At 45.2% G+C, this 16512-nt stretch overlaps 1 protein-coding gene across 4 annotated transcripts in view; it reads right to left on the bottom strand.

Moving 5' to 3' along the window:
• Positions 1-3147: 3147 nt before the first annotated feature.
• The window catches only part of LOC106569837 (casein kinase I), a 57498-nt gene continuing 44133 nt past the window's right edge, over positions 3148-16512 (bottom strand). Inside the window, exons 5-12 of one of the 4 annotated variants that reach the window (XM_045694567.2) lie at positions 13382-13616; positions 11978-12063; positions 10517-10601; positions 8969-9117; positions 6960-7043; positions 5681-5782; positions 4150-4256; positions 3148-3955 (exon numbers count right to left, since the gene is read on the bottom strand). In XM_045694567.2, coding sequence (XP_045550523.1) covers positions 3904-3955; positions 4150-4256; positions 5681-5782; positions 6960-7043; positions 8969-9117; positions 10517-10601; positions 11978-12063; positions 13382-13616 — 900 coding nt within the window. In that variant the 3' untranslated portion in view covers positions 3148-3903. The remainder of the gene's footprint in view (positions 3956-4149; positions 4257-5680; positions 5783-6959; positions 7044-8968; positions 9118-10516; positions 10602-11977; positions 12064-13381; positions 13617-16512) is intronic. The other 3 variants (XM_045694568.2, XM_045694569.2, XM_045694570.2) reach the window with 3 other exon arrangements.

Raw genomic sequence — 16512 nt, 5'->3', positions numbered from 1 at the left:
AATCAGATAAGATACATTGTTTAAACTTTTCATTATATTATTTCTGTGATTGATTGAAGTTTAGAACTACATGTATAAGTTTTCTGTGCTACTATAATAGAAATACATGTATATGTCTCATTGGATACTGAAAGTGAATTCATTACTCAAGTCTAGATTCAGTCCAGTGATCAATTATTTCTCACACAGGGTCAGAGTACATCCCATGCTTTAGTCTGAAGAGCTTTGTCAGCGTTCCTCGTGTTTTTAAGTCTGAAATAAAGATAATGATTATTTTGTCACAAGGTGACTGTCCTGTATAACCTTGGCTTACCTATTCATCACTTTTACTAGGAAAATGTCAATATCGTAGGTCTGTGTGGAAAGCGACCGTATAAAGTTGTTTTTACAATACAAGTCTGTCTGTCTAGATAATACCAGAGATTTTAAACAGGTTTTGAGAATGCTTACACATTTAGAAAATTGACAAGATATGAAAGCCTAAACATGTTTTGTATTTTGAAATGGGACATATTTAAAAAAATTAATTAAAAAAATGTAAGAACAAATTATTTAAGAACAAATTCTTATTTACAATGACATCCAACCCCGGCCAAACCCAGACGCTGGGCCCATTGTGCACTGCCCTATGGGACTCCCAATCACGGCCGGATGCGATGCGGCCTGGATTCAAACCAGGGACTGCAGTGACGTCTCTTGCACTGAGATGCAGTGCCTTAGACCGCTGTGCCACTCGGGAGTATTACTTTAAAACCTCTACAGGAACGGTGTCCCTCCACTGGGACAGTTGAGCTTACGTGCACTAACGTGACTAGCATGACAGTTGTAAGTAACAACAAACTTTACAGGACATAGACATGTCTTATAAGGGCAGAAAGCTTACATTCTTGTTAATCTGACTTCACTGTCCAATTAACAGTAGCTATTACAGTGAAAAAATACCATGCTATTGTTTGAGGCGAGTGCACAACAACAACAAAAACGTATCAGGGCAACTGGTTTGATACATTCACCTCTGAAGGTAAATCATGTACTTACATTCAGTAATCTTGCTCCTGATTTGTCATTCTGAGAGTCCCAGAGATAAAATGTAGCATAGTTTTGTTTGATAAAAATCTATTTTTATATTCAAATGTAGGAACTTGGTTCTGCAGATTGAACCCACTGCTGTCTCTGGCTCCACACCCCTATCCCCCAACCCCCCCTGGCCATCTCGATGTGTGAAAGTTAGTCTATAAGCTAATGATCCATCATGTATGACGTTCCTGGGGGTGTGTAAACATAAATGTTATATTACCATAGCATTTTTATATGTTCTCCATAGTTATGTACTTGAACATGTATCAATTGACCAAATTCGGCACATAATATTGTCCAGTATTGCCATGCTTCACTGGATCAATCTGAAACGTTGCACACACACTGCTGCCATCTAGTGGCCAACATTTAAATTGCACCTAAACTGCAATACGAACGATGGCCTTTCTCCTGCATTTCCGAGAAAAAAATAAAATTAAAATAACTCATGTTTTTTGGTTTTGTATTATCTTTTACCAGATCTATTGTGTTTTATTCTCCTACATTAATTTCACATTTCCACAAACTTCAAAGTGTTTCCTTTCAAATGGTAGCAAGAATGTGCATATCCTTGCTTCAGGGCCTGAGCTACAGGCAGTTAGATTTGGGTTTGTCATTTTCTGTCATTTGTTTTCTGTCATTTTAGGTGTCCAATCCTTTTAAAATGGCACAAACTAAAACTTGCAGGTAACTGATTTGGACAAGCAACATAAAACCCATAGGTTTCTGTCCCAAATGGCACCCGATTCCCTTTATAGTGCACTACCTTTGACCAGGGACCATAGTACTTTGCTCAAAAGTAAATGATCCCAGAATTCCATGTTTTCTTTATTTCTCCAAAGTGCAATTTTAAAGAAGAATGAAATATCTGTTTCTCTCAATCTATCCTCAGTACCTGAGACCAGCCACTGTCAGACACCACATCCATCCTCAGTACCTGAGACCAGCCACTACTGTCAGACACCACATCCATCCTCAGTACCTGAGACCAGCCACTGTCAGACACCACATCCATCCTCAGTACCTGAGACCAGCCACTGTCAGACACCACATCCATCCTCAGTACCTGAGACCAGCCACTGTCAGACACCACATCCATCCTCAGTATTTCTGTATTTCTTTCCTGTCTGTAATGACACACTGTGTTATTCTGGAGTTCCTGTCTGTAATGACACACTGTGTTATTCTGGAGTTCCTGTCTGTAATGACACACTGTGTTATTCTGGAGTTCCTGTCTGTAATGACGCACTGTGTTATTCTGGAGTTCCTGTCTGTAATGACGCACTGTGTTATTCTGGAGTTCCTGTCTGTAATGACACACTGTGTTATTCTGGAGTGCCTGTCTGTAATGACACACTGTGTTATTCTGGAGTTCCTGTCTGTAATGACGCACTGTGTTATTCTGGAGTTCCTGTCTGTAATGACGCACTGTGTTATTCTGGAGTTCCTGTCTGTAATGACACACTGTTATTCACACTGTGTTATTCTGGAGTTCCTGTCTGTAATGACACACTGTGTTATTCACACTGTGTTATTCTGGAGTTCCTGTCTGTAATGACACACTGTGTTATTCTGGAGTTCCTGTCTGTAATGACGCACTGTGTTATTCTGGAGTTCCTGTCTGTAATGACACACTGTTATTCACACTGTGTTATTCTGGAGTTCCTGTCTGTAATGACACACTGTGTTATTCACACTGTGTTATTCTGGAGTTCCTGTCTGTAATGACACACTGTGTTATTCTGGAGTTCCTGTCTGTAATGACGCACTGTGTTATTCTGGAGTTCCTGTCTGTAATGACGCACTGTGTTATTCTGGAGTTCCTGTCTGTAATGACACACTGTGTTATTCTGGAGTTCCTGTCTGTAATGACACACTGTGTTATTCACACTGTGTTATTCTGGAGTTCCTGTCTGTAATGACACACTGTGTTATTCTGGAGTTCCTGTCTGTAATGACACACTATAAAATAAAAACTACTTTGTAAATGTAACACATTGTTGTGTTACAGTTTAGTCTTGTCTTCCTCTGTCAATGTTCAGCACGTTAAAAATGGACCACAGACAACAGTTTGTTCTCTGTCCTTTAATAGTCTCTTATTTATGATCTCTCAGGTCGTTCCTGGCTCTCTTCATTCATTTATCCATTCATCCACCCATCATGAGCTCATCTTCAGGCCTCGTCCGTCCGTCCATCCGTCCGTCCGTCCATCCGTCCATCCGTCCATCCACCCATCATGAGCTCATCTTCAGGCCTCGTCCGTCCGTCCATCCACCCATCATGAGCTCATCTTCAGGCCTCGTCCATCCATCCATCCATCCATCCATCCATCCATCCATCCATCCATCCATCCATCCATCCATCCATCCATCCATCCATCCATCCATTATCCTCATAGAAATATACACATTTATTCCTTACAATCTTCCTTCTTCTTCAGGTTTAGAATATAAAACAGGTCCAACAACACAGACAGTCCTGGTTCTGTCCCATTGGGTCCTGTCCGTCTGTAGCGGCAGGTCATCACAGTCTGTTGTAGTACTGCAGGAGGGCCGACAGGGGGCGCTCTAACTGAACACACGCAGAGTGAGACTGACAGAGAGGAGGGTGTAGAGTACTGGGCTCAGCTCAGTTTCAGTACTGCTTCCTTCCCTCTGTCAGTGTGGTTGCCAACAACTCCTCCTCCTCCTCTTCTTCACTAGTGTCTCTGGAGGCCTTTCCTCTTCTTCACTAGTGTCGCGAGAGGCCTTTCCTCTTCTTCACTAGTGTCTCTGGAGGCCTTTCCTCTTCTTCACTAGTGTCTCTGGAGGCCTTTCCTCTTCTTCACTAGTGTCTCTGGAGGCCTTTCCTCTTCCTCCTCTTAAAGAAACAGCAGCACCTGAAACAGAACAAAGGAACAGCAATAGGATGAGATTATAACATTGAAAAAACGAAATACAAAGACTCACCCCCAATTCTAAACTGACCCCTCACCCCTAGTGCCCTGTCTGAGAGGACATGATATACTAGGAGGAAGCAAGGATAGAGGGAAGGGGGGGGGGTAGAGGGCAGGGGGAAGGTCGTCCATCTCACTTGGTGTCGTCGGCCACCTCCACCTCGGCCGGGGCGGTGATGGGTGCATTGGAGTGGCCCGCCGTCGGGTCGTCTGTATTCAGCTCCCCATTGGTTGAACTCAACACCTGCAGGGGAGCATCATGGGAGTATCATAGACCACCAGATAATGACGGCTTACTGTGGTCCAAAATATCTAAGGTATTATTATGAGACTTCTGAATGTTGTAGATAGAAATGTAATGAGTAGAGCCGACAAGATTCCCTATTCTACATGATAGAAATGTAATGAATAGAGCCGACGCGATTCCCTATTCTACATGATAGAAATGTAATGAATAGAGCCGACGCGATTCCCTATTCTACATAATAGAAATGTAATGAATAGAGCCGACGCGATTCCCTATTCTACATGATAGAAATGTAATGAATAGAGCCGACGCGATTCCCTATTCTACATGATAGAAATGTAATGAATAGAGCCGACGCGATTCCCTATTCTACATGATAGAAATGTAATGAATAGAGCCGACGCAATTCCCTATTCTACATGACAGACAATCGTGTCTTCTACACAATACATTCAGAAGTCTCACTCTCACCTCACAAGCTCGGTCATAATCATTTGTAATGTTGCTTAATGCTGTAATGTAATGAGATGAAAACTGGTTTCCTCAAGATGGTTGTGTGAGATGGTCCCATATATGCCCCTATATAGCGCACTACTGTTAACCAGGGCCCATTTGGTTCTGGTCAAAAGTAGTGCACTACATAGGGCATTTAGTCCCTCGGCCCCGGCAGGGTACAGCTAGTCCCTCGGCCCCGGCAGGGTACAGCTAGTCCCTCGGCCCCGGCAGGGTACAGCTAGTCCCTCGGCCCCGGCAGGGTACAGCTAGTCCCTCGGCCCCGGCAGGGTACAGCTAGTCCCTCGGCCCCGGCAGGGTACAGCTAGTCCCTCGGCCCCGGCAGGGTACAGCTAGTCCCTCGGCCCCGGCAGGGTACAGCTAGTCCCTCGGCCCCGGCAGGGTACAGCTAGTCCCTCGGCCCCGGCAGGGTACAGCTAGTCCCTCGGCCCCGGCAGGGTACAGCTAGTCCCTCGGCCCCGGCAGGGTACAGCTAGTCCCTCGGCCCCGGCAGGGTACAGCTAGTCCCTCGGCCCCGGCAGGGTACAGCTAGTCCCTCGGCCCCGGCAGGATACAGCTAGTCCCTCGGCCCCGGTAGGATACAGCTAGTCCCTCAGCCCCGGTAGGACACAGCTAGTCCCTCGGCCCCGGTAGGACACAGCTAGTCCCTCGGCCCCGGTAGGACACAGTTAGTCCCTCGGTCCCGGTAGGACACAGTTAGTCCCTCGGCCCCGGTAGGATATAAGCCTAGTACGACGTGTGTAGAATGTGAGGGCAAAAGAGGGTAAGGAGAATGAGTTGGAGAAAGAAAAACGTGAGCAGAGACTAGTGCTGCAGAAAGAGAGCTAGGAGAGAAAAACAAGGAGAAAAAGAAAGAAAGCAAGAGGCAGAGTATTGAACATTGCGGGGCGACGCCCACAGCCCAGTACCTGGACAGAGCCCCCCAGCCTATCAGCTGTTAGATGGGACCCCAGCAGCTCCCTATTGGTCACTGGAGTGGGCTGGGAATCACTTCCTTTGGGTTCTGGCGACTGGTGCGACAGCAAAGGAGGAAGTAGAGGGAGGAGATGGTGAGGGAGGAAGTAGAGTGAGGAGATGGTGAGGGAGGAGATGGTGAAGGAGGAAGTAGAGGGAGAGAGATGGTGAAGGAGGAAGTAGAGGGAGGAGATGGTGAAGGAGGAAGTAGAGGGAGAGAGATGGTGAAGGAGGAAGTAGAGGGAGGAGATGGTGAGGGAGGAAGTAGAGGGAGGAGATGGTGAGGGAGGAAGTAGAGGGAGGAGATGGTGAAGGAGGAAGTAGAGGGAGGAGATGGTGAAGGAGGAAGTAGAGGGAGGAAGTAGAGGGAGGAGATGGTGAAGTAGGGAAAGAAAGAAACAAAAAAACAGCGTTTAAAGACGTCTCTCTCCCGGTCAGGCAGCTACTTAGACACTGCTCTACCGGAGGACGGACAGACAGACCTGAGGGGCGGTGCGGTGACGTGGGAAGAAAAGAGTGCACGTGAGGAGGAGTGCATGACAGAAGACTACTCGTGTGACATGAAGAAACACAAGCGGCTGAAGAAGCCACTGGTGTGAGATGAGACTGAACAAGCTGCTGTTATGAGACTGGCTTCGGTTGGTGGGTCTGGTGCTGCTGTTATGAGACTGGCTTCGGTTGGTGTGTCTGGCATTGGCATTGTCAGTGGCAATCTGTGGTTTGATGAGTAAGGCCAGTTATACAGTTAGTTTAGCCTGGATAACAGTCTGTTTCTAGTTTCTTTAATATCGCCTGGATACCAGTCTGTTTCTAGTTTCTTTAATATCGCCTGGATACCAGTCTGTTTCTAGTTTCTTTAATATCACCTGGATACCAGTCTGTTTCCGCTCTCTTGCCAACTCCTTATTGAACTGTTGTGACTGTTTGGCTTGACAATCAGAGTAGGAGTAGGCAAAAGCACCAACAGATCTGGGACCCGGCTACAGATCTGGGACCCGGCTACAGATCTGGGACCCGGCTACAGATCTGGGACCCGGCTACAGATCTGGGATCCGGCTACAGATCTGGGACCCGGCTACAGATCTGGGACCAGGCTGCAGATAGTTAGTAAGAAGCTAACAACTTGGAACATTGTAAATGTAAAATTCTGCTAATGCTGAATGACATTTGTGAAATGTGTGTGTTCAGTGTGTGTTTGTGTGTGTGTTCAGTGTGTGTTTGTGTGTGTCCTACCTGGTTTTTGGTCTGTTGCGCTGCCTTGTCTCTGCTGCTGGACTGTAGGAGGGGCTCACTGGGGACTGGACCAATAGGAGTGGGCTGAGGAGTCGTCACAGGTGAAAAGTTAACAAAACATGTTATTTTTCAGAAAGCCATGTCCTACATCAAGCTGCTCAGAGCCATGTCCTACATCAAGCTGTTCATCAGAGCCATGTCCTACATCAAGCTGCTCAGAGCCATGTCCTACATCAAGCTGCTCATCAGAGCCATGTCCTACATCAAGCCGTTCATCAGAGCCATGTCCTACATCAAGCCGCTCATCAGAGCCATGTCCTACATCAAGCTGCTCAGAGCCATGTCCTACATCAAGCCGCTCATCAGAGACATGTCCTACATCAAGCCGTTCAGAGCCATGTCCTACATCAAGCCGTTCAGAGCCATGTCCTACATCAAGCCGCTCAGAGCCATGTCCTACATCAAGCTGCTCATCAGAGCCATGTCCTACATCAAGCTGCTCATCAGAGCCATGTCCTACATCAAGCTGCTCATCAGAGCCATGTCCTACATCAAGCTGCTCATCAGAGCCATGTCCTACATCAAGCTGCTCATCAGAGCCATGTCCTACATCAAGCAGCTCAGAGCCATGTCCTACATCAAGCTGTTCATCAGAGCCATGTCCTACATCAAGCTGTTCATCAGAGCCATGTCCTACATCAAGCTGCTCAGAGCCATGTCCTACATCAAGCTGTTCATCAGAGCCATGTCCTACATCAAGCTGCTCAGAGCCATGTCCTACATCAAGCTGCTCATCAGAGCCATGTCCTACATCAAGCTGCTCATCAGAGCCATGTCCTACATCAAGCTGTTCATCAGAGCCATGCCCTACATCAAGCTGTTCATCAGAGCCATGTCCTACATCAAGCTGCTCATCAGAGCCATGTCCTACATCAAGCCGCTCATCAGAGCCATGTCCTACATCAAGCCGCTCATCAAAGTCATGTCCCAAATGGAACCCTGTAAACTCCTACACAAAGTGCACTACTTTTGGCTAAAGTCACAAATAGAACTCACTCAACTATATACATCAAATCTAGGACATAGGTAATACTACAGTAATACTGAGGGGTTAGGGTTAGGACTGAGGGGTAATACTAGGGTTAGGACTGAGGGGTAATACTAGGGTTAGGACTGAGGGGTAATACTAGGGTTAGGACTGAGGGGTAATACTAGGGTTAGGACTGAGGGGTAATACTAGGGTTAAGACTGAGGAGTAATATTAGGGTTAGGACTGAGGGGTAATACTAGGGTTAGGACTGAGGGGTAATACTAGGGTTAGGACTGAGGGGTAATACTAGGGTTAGGACTGAGGGGTAATTCTAGGGTTAGGACATTTTACATTTTAGTCATTTAGCAGACGCTCTTATCCAGAGCGACTTACAGTAGGGAATGCATACATTTCATACATTTGTTTCTCCGCATTAGGACTGAGGGGTAATACTAGGGTTAGGACTGAGGGGTAATACTAGGGTTAGGACTGAGGGGTAATACTAGGGTTAGGACTGAGGGATTAGGGTTAGGACTGAGGGGTAATACTAGGGTTAAGACTGAGGGGTAATACTAGGGTTAAGACTGAGGGGTAATACTAGGGTTAAGACTGAGGGGTAATACTAGGGTTAAGACTGAGGAGTAATACTAGGGTTAGGACTGAGGGGTAATACTAGGGTTAGGACTGAGGGGTAATACTAGGGTTAGGACTGAGGGGTAATACTAGGGTTAGGACTGAGGGGTAATACTAGGGTTAGGACTGAGGGGTAATACTAGGGTTAGGACTGAGGGATTAGGGTTAGGACTGAGGGGTAATACTAGGGTTAAGACTGAGGGGTAATACTAGGGTTAGGACTGAGGGGTAATACTAGGGTTAGGACTGAGGGGTAATACTAGGGTTAGGACTGAGGGGTAATACTAGGGTTAGGTCTGAGGGGTAATACTAGGGTTAGGACTGAGGGGTATTAATAGGGACTGACCAGTGGCTTGCCGACCCAGTCGTACTCGTAATCAAAGACGTAGCCGTTCCTATCGAAGAGGTCGGTGAAGAGTTTCCGTAAGTAGTCATAGTCCGGCTTCTCAAAGAAATCCAGGCGCCGCACATAACGCAGGTAGGTGGCCATCTCTTCTACAGGGAGACACACACGTTACATTCAGGTAGAATCACACCTGTCCTATTCATTCAGGTAGGATGACACCTGTCCTATTCGTTCAGGTAGGATCATACCTGTCCTATTCATTCAGGTCGGATCCACCTGTCCTATTCATTCAGGTAGGATCATACCTGTCCTATTCATTCAGGTATAATCACACCTGTCCTATTCATTCAGGTAGGATCACACCTGTCCTATTCATTCAGGTAGGATAACACCTGTCCTATTCATTCAGGTAGGATCACACCTGTCCTATTCATTCAGGTAGGATCACACCTGTTCTATTCATTCAGGTAGGATCACACCTGTTCTATTCATTCAGGTAGGATCACACCTGTTCTATTCATTCAGGTAGGATCACACCTGTTCTATTCATTCAGGTAGGATCACACCTGTTCTATTCATTCAGGTAGGATCACACCTGTTCTATTCATTCAGGTAGGATCACACCTGTTCTATACATTCAGGTAGGATGACACCTGTCCTAATCATTCAGGTAGGATGACACCTGTTCTATTCATTCAGGTAGGATCACACCTGTTCTATTCATTCAGGTAGGATCACACCTGTTCTATTCATTCAGGTAGGATCACACCTGTTCTATACATTCAGGTAGGATGACACCTGTCCTAATCATTCAGGTAGGATGACACCTGTTCTATTCATTCAGGTAGGAAAGAAAACACCTAGTTGTCATGGTGATGAAAGGCCTTCTGGTTCAGGTTAGTCTGTAGAGGTAGTGTTCACACGTTCCAAATCATTTCCACAGGTTGGGAGAAGGTTAAGAAAGAAAGGCCGGCCGGCCTCCTGGGCTTCTCACGCACGACATTGTCTAGGGTTTCACAGAGAATAGTGCAACAAACATCCAGTCAGCGGCAGTCTTGTGGGCGAAAAACAGCTCGTTGACGAGAGGTTGAAGGAGAACGACGCAAGCTGACAGGCTGGCCTCAAACAGGAAGATAACGGCGCAGTACAACAGCGGTGCGCAGAACAGAACTCTCTGACCCTCGTCATGGATATGATATTACGGCAGACGACCACACCGGGTTCCACTCCTATCAAAAACAAGACGACGCGGCTCCAGAAGGGACGTGATTACCAACCCTGGACAATTAAGGAGTGGGAAAATATTGCCTGGTCTAACGAATCCTGGTTCCTGTTGGGGTCATGCTGATGGCAGAGCCAGGATTTGGCGTAAGCAGCATGACTCCATGTCCCCATCCTGCCTGGTGTCAACGGTATAGGCTGGTGGCGGTGGTGTAACGGTATGGCACACCTTAGGTCCCTTGATACCAAGTGAACAACGTACTAGATGGGTGTACCTAATAATACTGTTCTGTAACTGTTTTATTTCAGGAAGATAGATACACAGACCTGGGAAGCTCTCACACAGCACCTCGATGGGCGTGGCTCTCTTGGTGTCACCTATCTTCTGATAACGCTCCTTCAGAGTGTCTGCCTGGGAGGGGAGAGAGGGAGAGGAGGGGGGGGGGAGAGGGAGAGAGAGAGACGGAGAGAGAGACAGAGAGAAAGAGACAGAGAGAAAGAGAGAGAGAAAGAGACCGAGAGAAAGAGAGAGTCAGAGAGAGAGAGACAAAGAGACAAAGAGAGACGAGAGAGAGAGAGACAGAGACAGAGAGAGACAAAGAGAGAGAGAGAGAGAGACAAAGAGAGAGAGAGAGAGAGAGAGAGAGAGAGAGAGAGACAGAGAAAGAGAGACAGACCGAGAGAGAGAGAGAGACAGAGAAAGAGAGACAGACCGAGAGAGAGAGAGAGACAGAGAAAGAGAGACAGACCGAGAAAGAGAGAGACCGAGAAAGAGAGAGACCGAGAAAGAGAGAGAGACAGAAAGACAGAGAAAGAGACACATACAGAGAGAGAGAGACAAAGAGAGACTTCATTGCCTGTTGGGTATTTTTAATTCTGGAATGAAATACCAGAAGTGTTAAAGGGTTAACGGACCAATCAGGGAATTGTGATGGCTAACTTTGATATGGGTTTCACACAACAGACAACGTTCTCTCTGAACAATGTCATGTGAAGTACGTCGGTCAGTGTGTTCAGTTAGTGATGTGCATAGAGACATGTGACTGACTGCTGTCTGTCTGGACTGATAAGACAGCAAGGACAGACTAGCTGGACCTTTGACCAACGGTAACTAGCTGGACCTTTGACCAACGGTAACTAGCTGGACCTTTGACCAACGGTAACTAGCTGGACCTTTGACCAACGGTAACTAGCTGGACCTTTGGTCAACGGTAACTAGCTGGGCCTTTGGTCAACGGTAACTAGCTGGACCTTTAATCAACGGTAACTAGCTGGACCTTTAATCAACGGTAACTAGCTGGAACTTTAATCAACCTTTAATCTAGCTGGACCTTTGGTCAACAGTAACTAGCTGGACCTTTGGTCAACAGTAACTAGCTGGACCTTTGGTCAACAGTAACTAGCCGGACCTTTGATCAACAGTAACTAGCTGGACCTTTGATCAACAGTAACTAGCTGGACCTTTGATCAACAGTAACTAGCTGGACCTTTGACCAACAGTAACTAGCTGGACCTTTGATCAACGGTAACTAGCTGGACCTTTGATCAACAGTAACTAGCTGGACCTTTGATCAACAGTAACTAGCTGGACCTTTGATCAACAGTAACTAGCTGGACCTTTGATCAACAGTAACTAGCTGGACCTTTGATCAACAGTAACTAGCTGGACCTTTGATCAACTGATAACATATGGGAATTGTTTAGTGTAGTGTGACGTTAAATTAGTTCCTAACCTTAAGGTGTGTGACGTTACATTAGTTCCTAACCTTAAGGTGTGCGAGTTCCTACCTTCAGGCCTTGCCAGGGTAGACTGCCTCGCAGGAAGTACATGAACATGTGACCTAGAGCTTCCAGGTCGTCTCTCCTGCTTTGTTCTACAGAGAGACAAGAAACAAAACACAGTTTCAGAGACACACACATCTTCACACACACGCATCGTTTCGAACACAGGAACAAATTAGTTCTAACTAAGAGAAAATCACTTTTTTTCCCACCTTTATTTAACCAGGTGGCCAGTCGAGAACAAGTTCTCATTTACAACTGCGACCTGGCCAAGATAAAGCAAAGAAGTGCGACACAAACAACAACACAGAGTTACACATGGAATAAACAAAACATATAGTCAATAACACAATAGAAAAAAAATAAAGTATATATACAGTGTGTGTAAATGGCGTGAGGAGGTAAGGCAATAAATAGGCCATAGTAGCGAAATAATTACAATTTAGCAGATTAACACTGGAGTGATAGATGAGCAGATGATGATGCGCAAGTAGAAATACTGGTGTGCAAAAGAGCAGAAAAGTAAATAAAAACAATATGGGGATGAGGTAGGTAGATTGGGTGGGCTATTTACAGATGGACTATGTACAGCTGCAGCGATCGGTTAGCTGCTCAGACAGCAGATGCTGACAATCGTAACTGTTGAAGCAGATAAATAGACTAATCCTTGAACACAGTTCCATAACGATTCACTCTGATTCAAAGGACTGGTGTAGCAAAACACGCGTGATAGCCGTTACCTCAGGGTATCGTTGGACTGACACCACTATGGATTGACTTTCTGTCACCTCGAAAAGTAACACGACAGACTAATACAGTTTGGATTGGAGGATTTCAAATCAGGTCATCCACTGATTTAACATGACAAATTAATTTGGGCTTAAAAAGGGACATTTTTACATTTTCCTCTCCAGCACCGCCCCAACATCAAACATGTGAAAATGGAGCATTTCTATTTTTTTGTAGTAAAATATATATATATATGGTTAAAATCAAATGATGCGCACTAATGATGTCATCGGAAACACTCATCTTCCGCCATCTTTGTCATGGGTCTTTCTGGTCAAATATATTTGGGATCACCTGGATCATACAGAACACATCGAATCAGGCTGTTGACCTTTACCCAGGTGAGTATTGATGCTCATGTAGGGTGTAGTGCCCATCAGGCTGTTTACCTTTACCCAGGTGAGTATTGATGATCATGTAGGGTGTAGTGCCCATCAGGCTGTTTACCTTTACCCAGGTGAGTATTGATGATCATGTAGGGTGTAGTGCCCATCAGGCTGTTTACCTTTACCCAGGTGAGTATTGATGATCATGTAGGGTGTAGTGCCCATCAGGCTGTTTACCTTTACCCAGGTGAGTATTGATGATCATGTAGGGTGTAGTGCCCATCAGGCTGTTTACCTTTACCCAGGTGAGTATTGATGCTCATGTAACGTGCGGTGCCCGTCAGGCTCTTGTGCTCCCTGTAAGGGATGTGTTTCTTGGTCTCGGGGTCGATGTACTCTTTGGCCAGGCCGAAGTCTATGATGTGGATGGTGTGCTGCCGCTTGCTGCCGGGCCGGCCAACCAGGAAGTTCTCTGGCTTCACATCCCGGTAGATCAGACTCCTGGTGTGGACGAACTCCATCCGCGTGATCTGGGGGAGGGAGGGAGGGAGGGAGGAGAGGGATGAGAGAAAGGAGGGATGAGAGGGAGGAGGGAGGAGAGGGATGAGAGAAAGGGGGAGGATGGAGGAGAGAAAGGAGGGAGGAGGGGGGGGAGAGAAAGAGGTCCACTTTAGCTCAGTTGAGTTGGTAGACCATGGTGCTTGCAATGCCAGGATAGTGGGTTTGATTCCCGGGACCACCCATACATAAAATGTACGCAGGAGAGAGTAGGCAGCCTGATCAATAGAGTAGCAAGAGAGGGCCTCTGAGTGGTTCCCCAACATAATGCTCCAGATACTCAACTAGTCTAAAGAAGGGCTGTTTTATTGCTTCTTTAAGCAGAACAGTTTTCAGCTGTCTAACATAATTGCAAAAGGGTTTTCTAATGATCAATTAGCCTTTTAAAATGATAAACTTGGATTAGCTAACACAACGTGCCATTGGAACACAGGAGTGATGGTTGCTGATAATGGGTCTCTGTACGCCTATGTAGATATTCCATTAAAAGACATCAGCCGTTTCCAGCTACAATAGTCATTTACAACATTAACAATGTCTACACTGTATTTCTGATCAATTTGATATTATTTTAATGGACAAAAAAATGTGCTTTTCTTTCAAAAACAAGGACATTTCTAAGTGACCCCAAACTTTTGAACGGTAGTGTATATAACAGAAAAAATGTTTGCTGTTATTCTGTTTATCTCACTCTTAACAACTTAGTAGTTACTGTATTTCTGACTGCTTTTCTTTCTTTTTGCAACATGAAATCCCTATCGGTTAGCATGTGGAACATTCAGGGCCTAAACTCATCAACCTATCAGTTAGCATGTGGAACATTCAGGGCCTAAACTCATCAACCTATCAGTCAGCATGTGGAACATTCAGGGCCTAAACTCATCAACCTATCAGTCAGCATGTGGAACATTCAGGGCCTAAACTCATCAACCTATCAGTCAGCATGTGGAACATTCAGGGTCTAAACTCATCAACCTATCAGTTAGCATGTGGAACATTCAGGGTCTAAACTCGTCAACCTATCAGTTAGCATGTGGAACATTCAGGGTCTAAACTCATCAACCTTCAGACTGAAGAGCTTAACACTGGAGTTCAACAAACATCTGAAAGATGTTGACGTCATCATTCTGCAGGAGACATGGTGTAAGGCTGACGTTGTCACTCACGGTCCCACAGGCTACAGAGAGGTAATTGTGCCGTCACAGAAACACAGCTCTGTCAATAGAGGCAGATACTCTGGAGGAATGATCATTTGGTACTAATCCGAAATAAAAAATCTAATTGATCCCCTCAAAATTGGTAAATATCACATTTGGTTAAAACTGAAACAAGAACTTGAACTGACAGAAAAATATGTGTTCCTTTGTGCAATATATATCCCCCCCTCAGAATCCACATATTACTCAGAGGAGATGTTCCCCAGCCTTCAGGAAGAGACGTGCCATTTCCAGGCCCAGGGAAATGTGCTCATCTGTGGGGACACAGATGCACAGGAACACTACCTGATCTAATGAGCACACGAGGGGACAGCTTTATTACAGGCCATACTGTCCATAACTGCCTTAATCTCCCCCATAGAAACAACAGTGACAGCACCATCAACAAAAACGGAAGGGATCTGTTGCAGCTCTGTCGAAGCCTGGGTCTGTACTTTGTCAAATGGTAGGTTACTCTTTGGAGAGATTCACCTACTGCTCACCTCTTGGCCACAGTACAGTAGACTATATGATTACAGACATTGACCCTTTCTCTCTCAGCTCATTCACTGTCAAGCCACTAACACCTCTGTCTGATCACAGCCAAATTACGTTGTTCCTCAAAAGAACAGACCTGGAAACAAACACACATTCACAGCCCAGTAAGCTGTACAACATCAGACATTCATACAGATGGGGCCCAAAACAACACAGAAAAATACCAGAAAGCAACCTGGAACCAAAATATCCATACACTCTTAGATAACTTCCTGGATACCACATCCAATCACAGTAACGACATCAATCTATCAGTACACAAAACATTAACTATATATTCAGGCAAACAGCAAAAGAAGCACAACTGAAATTGATTAAAAAATTGTTTTAAAAAACACCAGAAATGACAACTGGTTTGATGCAGATTGTAAAATTATAAGGAAAAAACTTAGAACACTGTCCAACCAAAAGCACAGAGACCCAAATAATGGTGAATTACTCCTTCATTACTGTGAGACTTTAAAACTCTATAAACGTACACTCAGAACCAAAAAAGCACAGTACAACAGCAAGCATCTGACACTATTTGAGGAGTCCATAAACACAAACAACTTCTGGCAAAATTGGAGGAATTAGAGATACAAAATGGTGACATATGGACAACCCATTTTAAAACGCACCGTTCAAATTGACAAATGCAGAACAACGCCAAATTCATGAGAAGTTGAATGGATTAGAAAAAGCTATAAAAGACAATCAAAATCCATTGGACTCCCCAATTACTGACCAGGAGCTCTATAAGAAACTTCAGGCTCTCAAATGTAAAAAAGCATGCAGACCTCATCCTAAATGAGATGATGAAACTCACTAGTGCAAAATTTCAAATTGGCTATATTAAAACTGTTTAATTTGATCCTGAGTGTAGGTTATTTCCCTGACATCTGGAATCAAGGACTCATAACCCCAACCTTTAAGAACGGAGACACATTTGACCCTAACAATTACAGAGGCATTTGTGTGAACAGTAACCTGGGGAAGGTTTTCTGTAGTATTATAAATGTAAGAGTTCTAAACTTCCTTAATAAGCACAATGTCTTGAGTAAAAGCCAAATTGGATTTATACCAAAACATCGCAGGACTGATCATATTTACACCCTACACACCCTGATAGATA

The sequence above is a fragment of the Salmo salar genome, chromosome 14 (genome assembly GCF_965601325.2).
Source record: "Salmo salar chromosome 14, fSalSal1, whole genome shotgun sequence".
Classification (NCBI taxonomy): Eukaryota; Metazoa; Chordata; class Actinopteri; order Salmoniformes; family Salmonidae; genus Salmo; species Salmo salar.
Note: the sequence above shows the minus strand (reverse complement) of the source record. Positions and strands in the feature narration are given on the sequence as shown.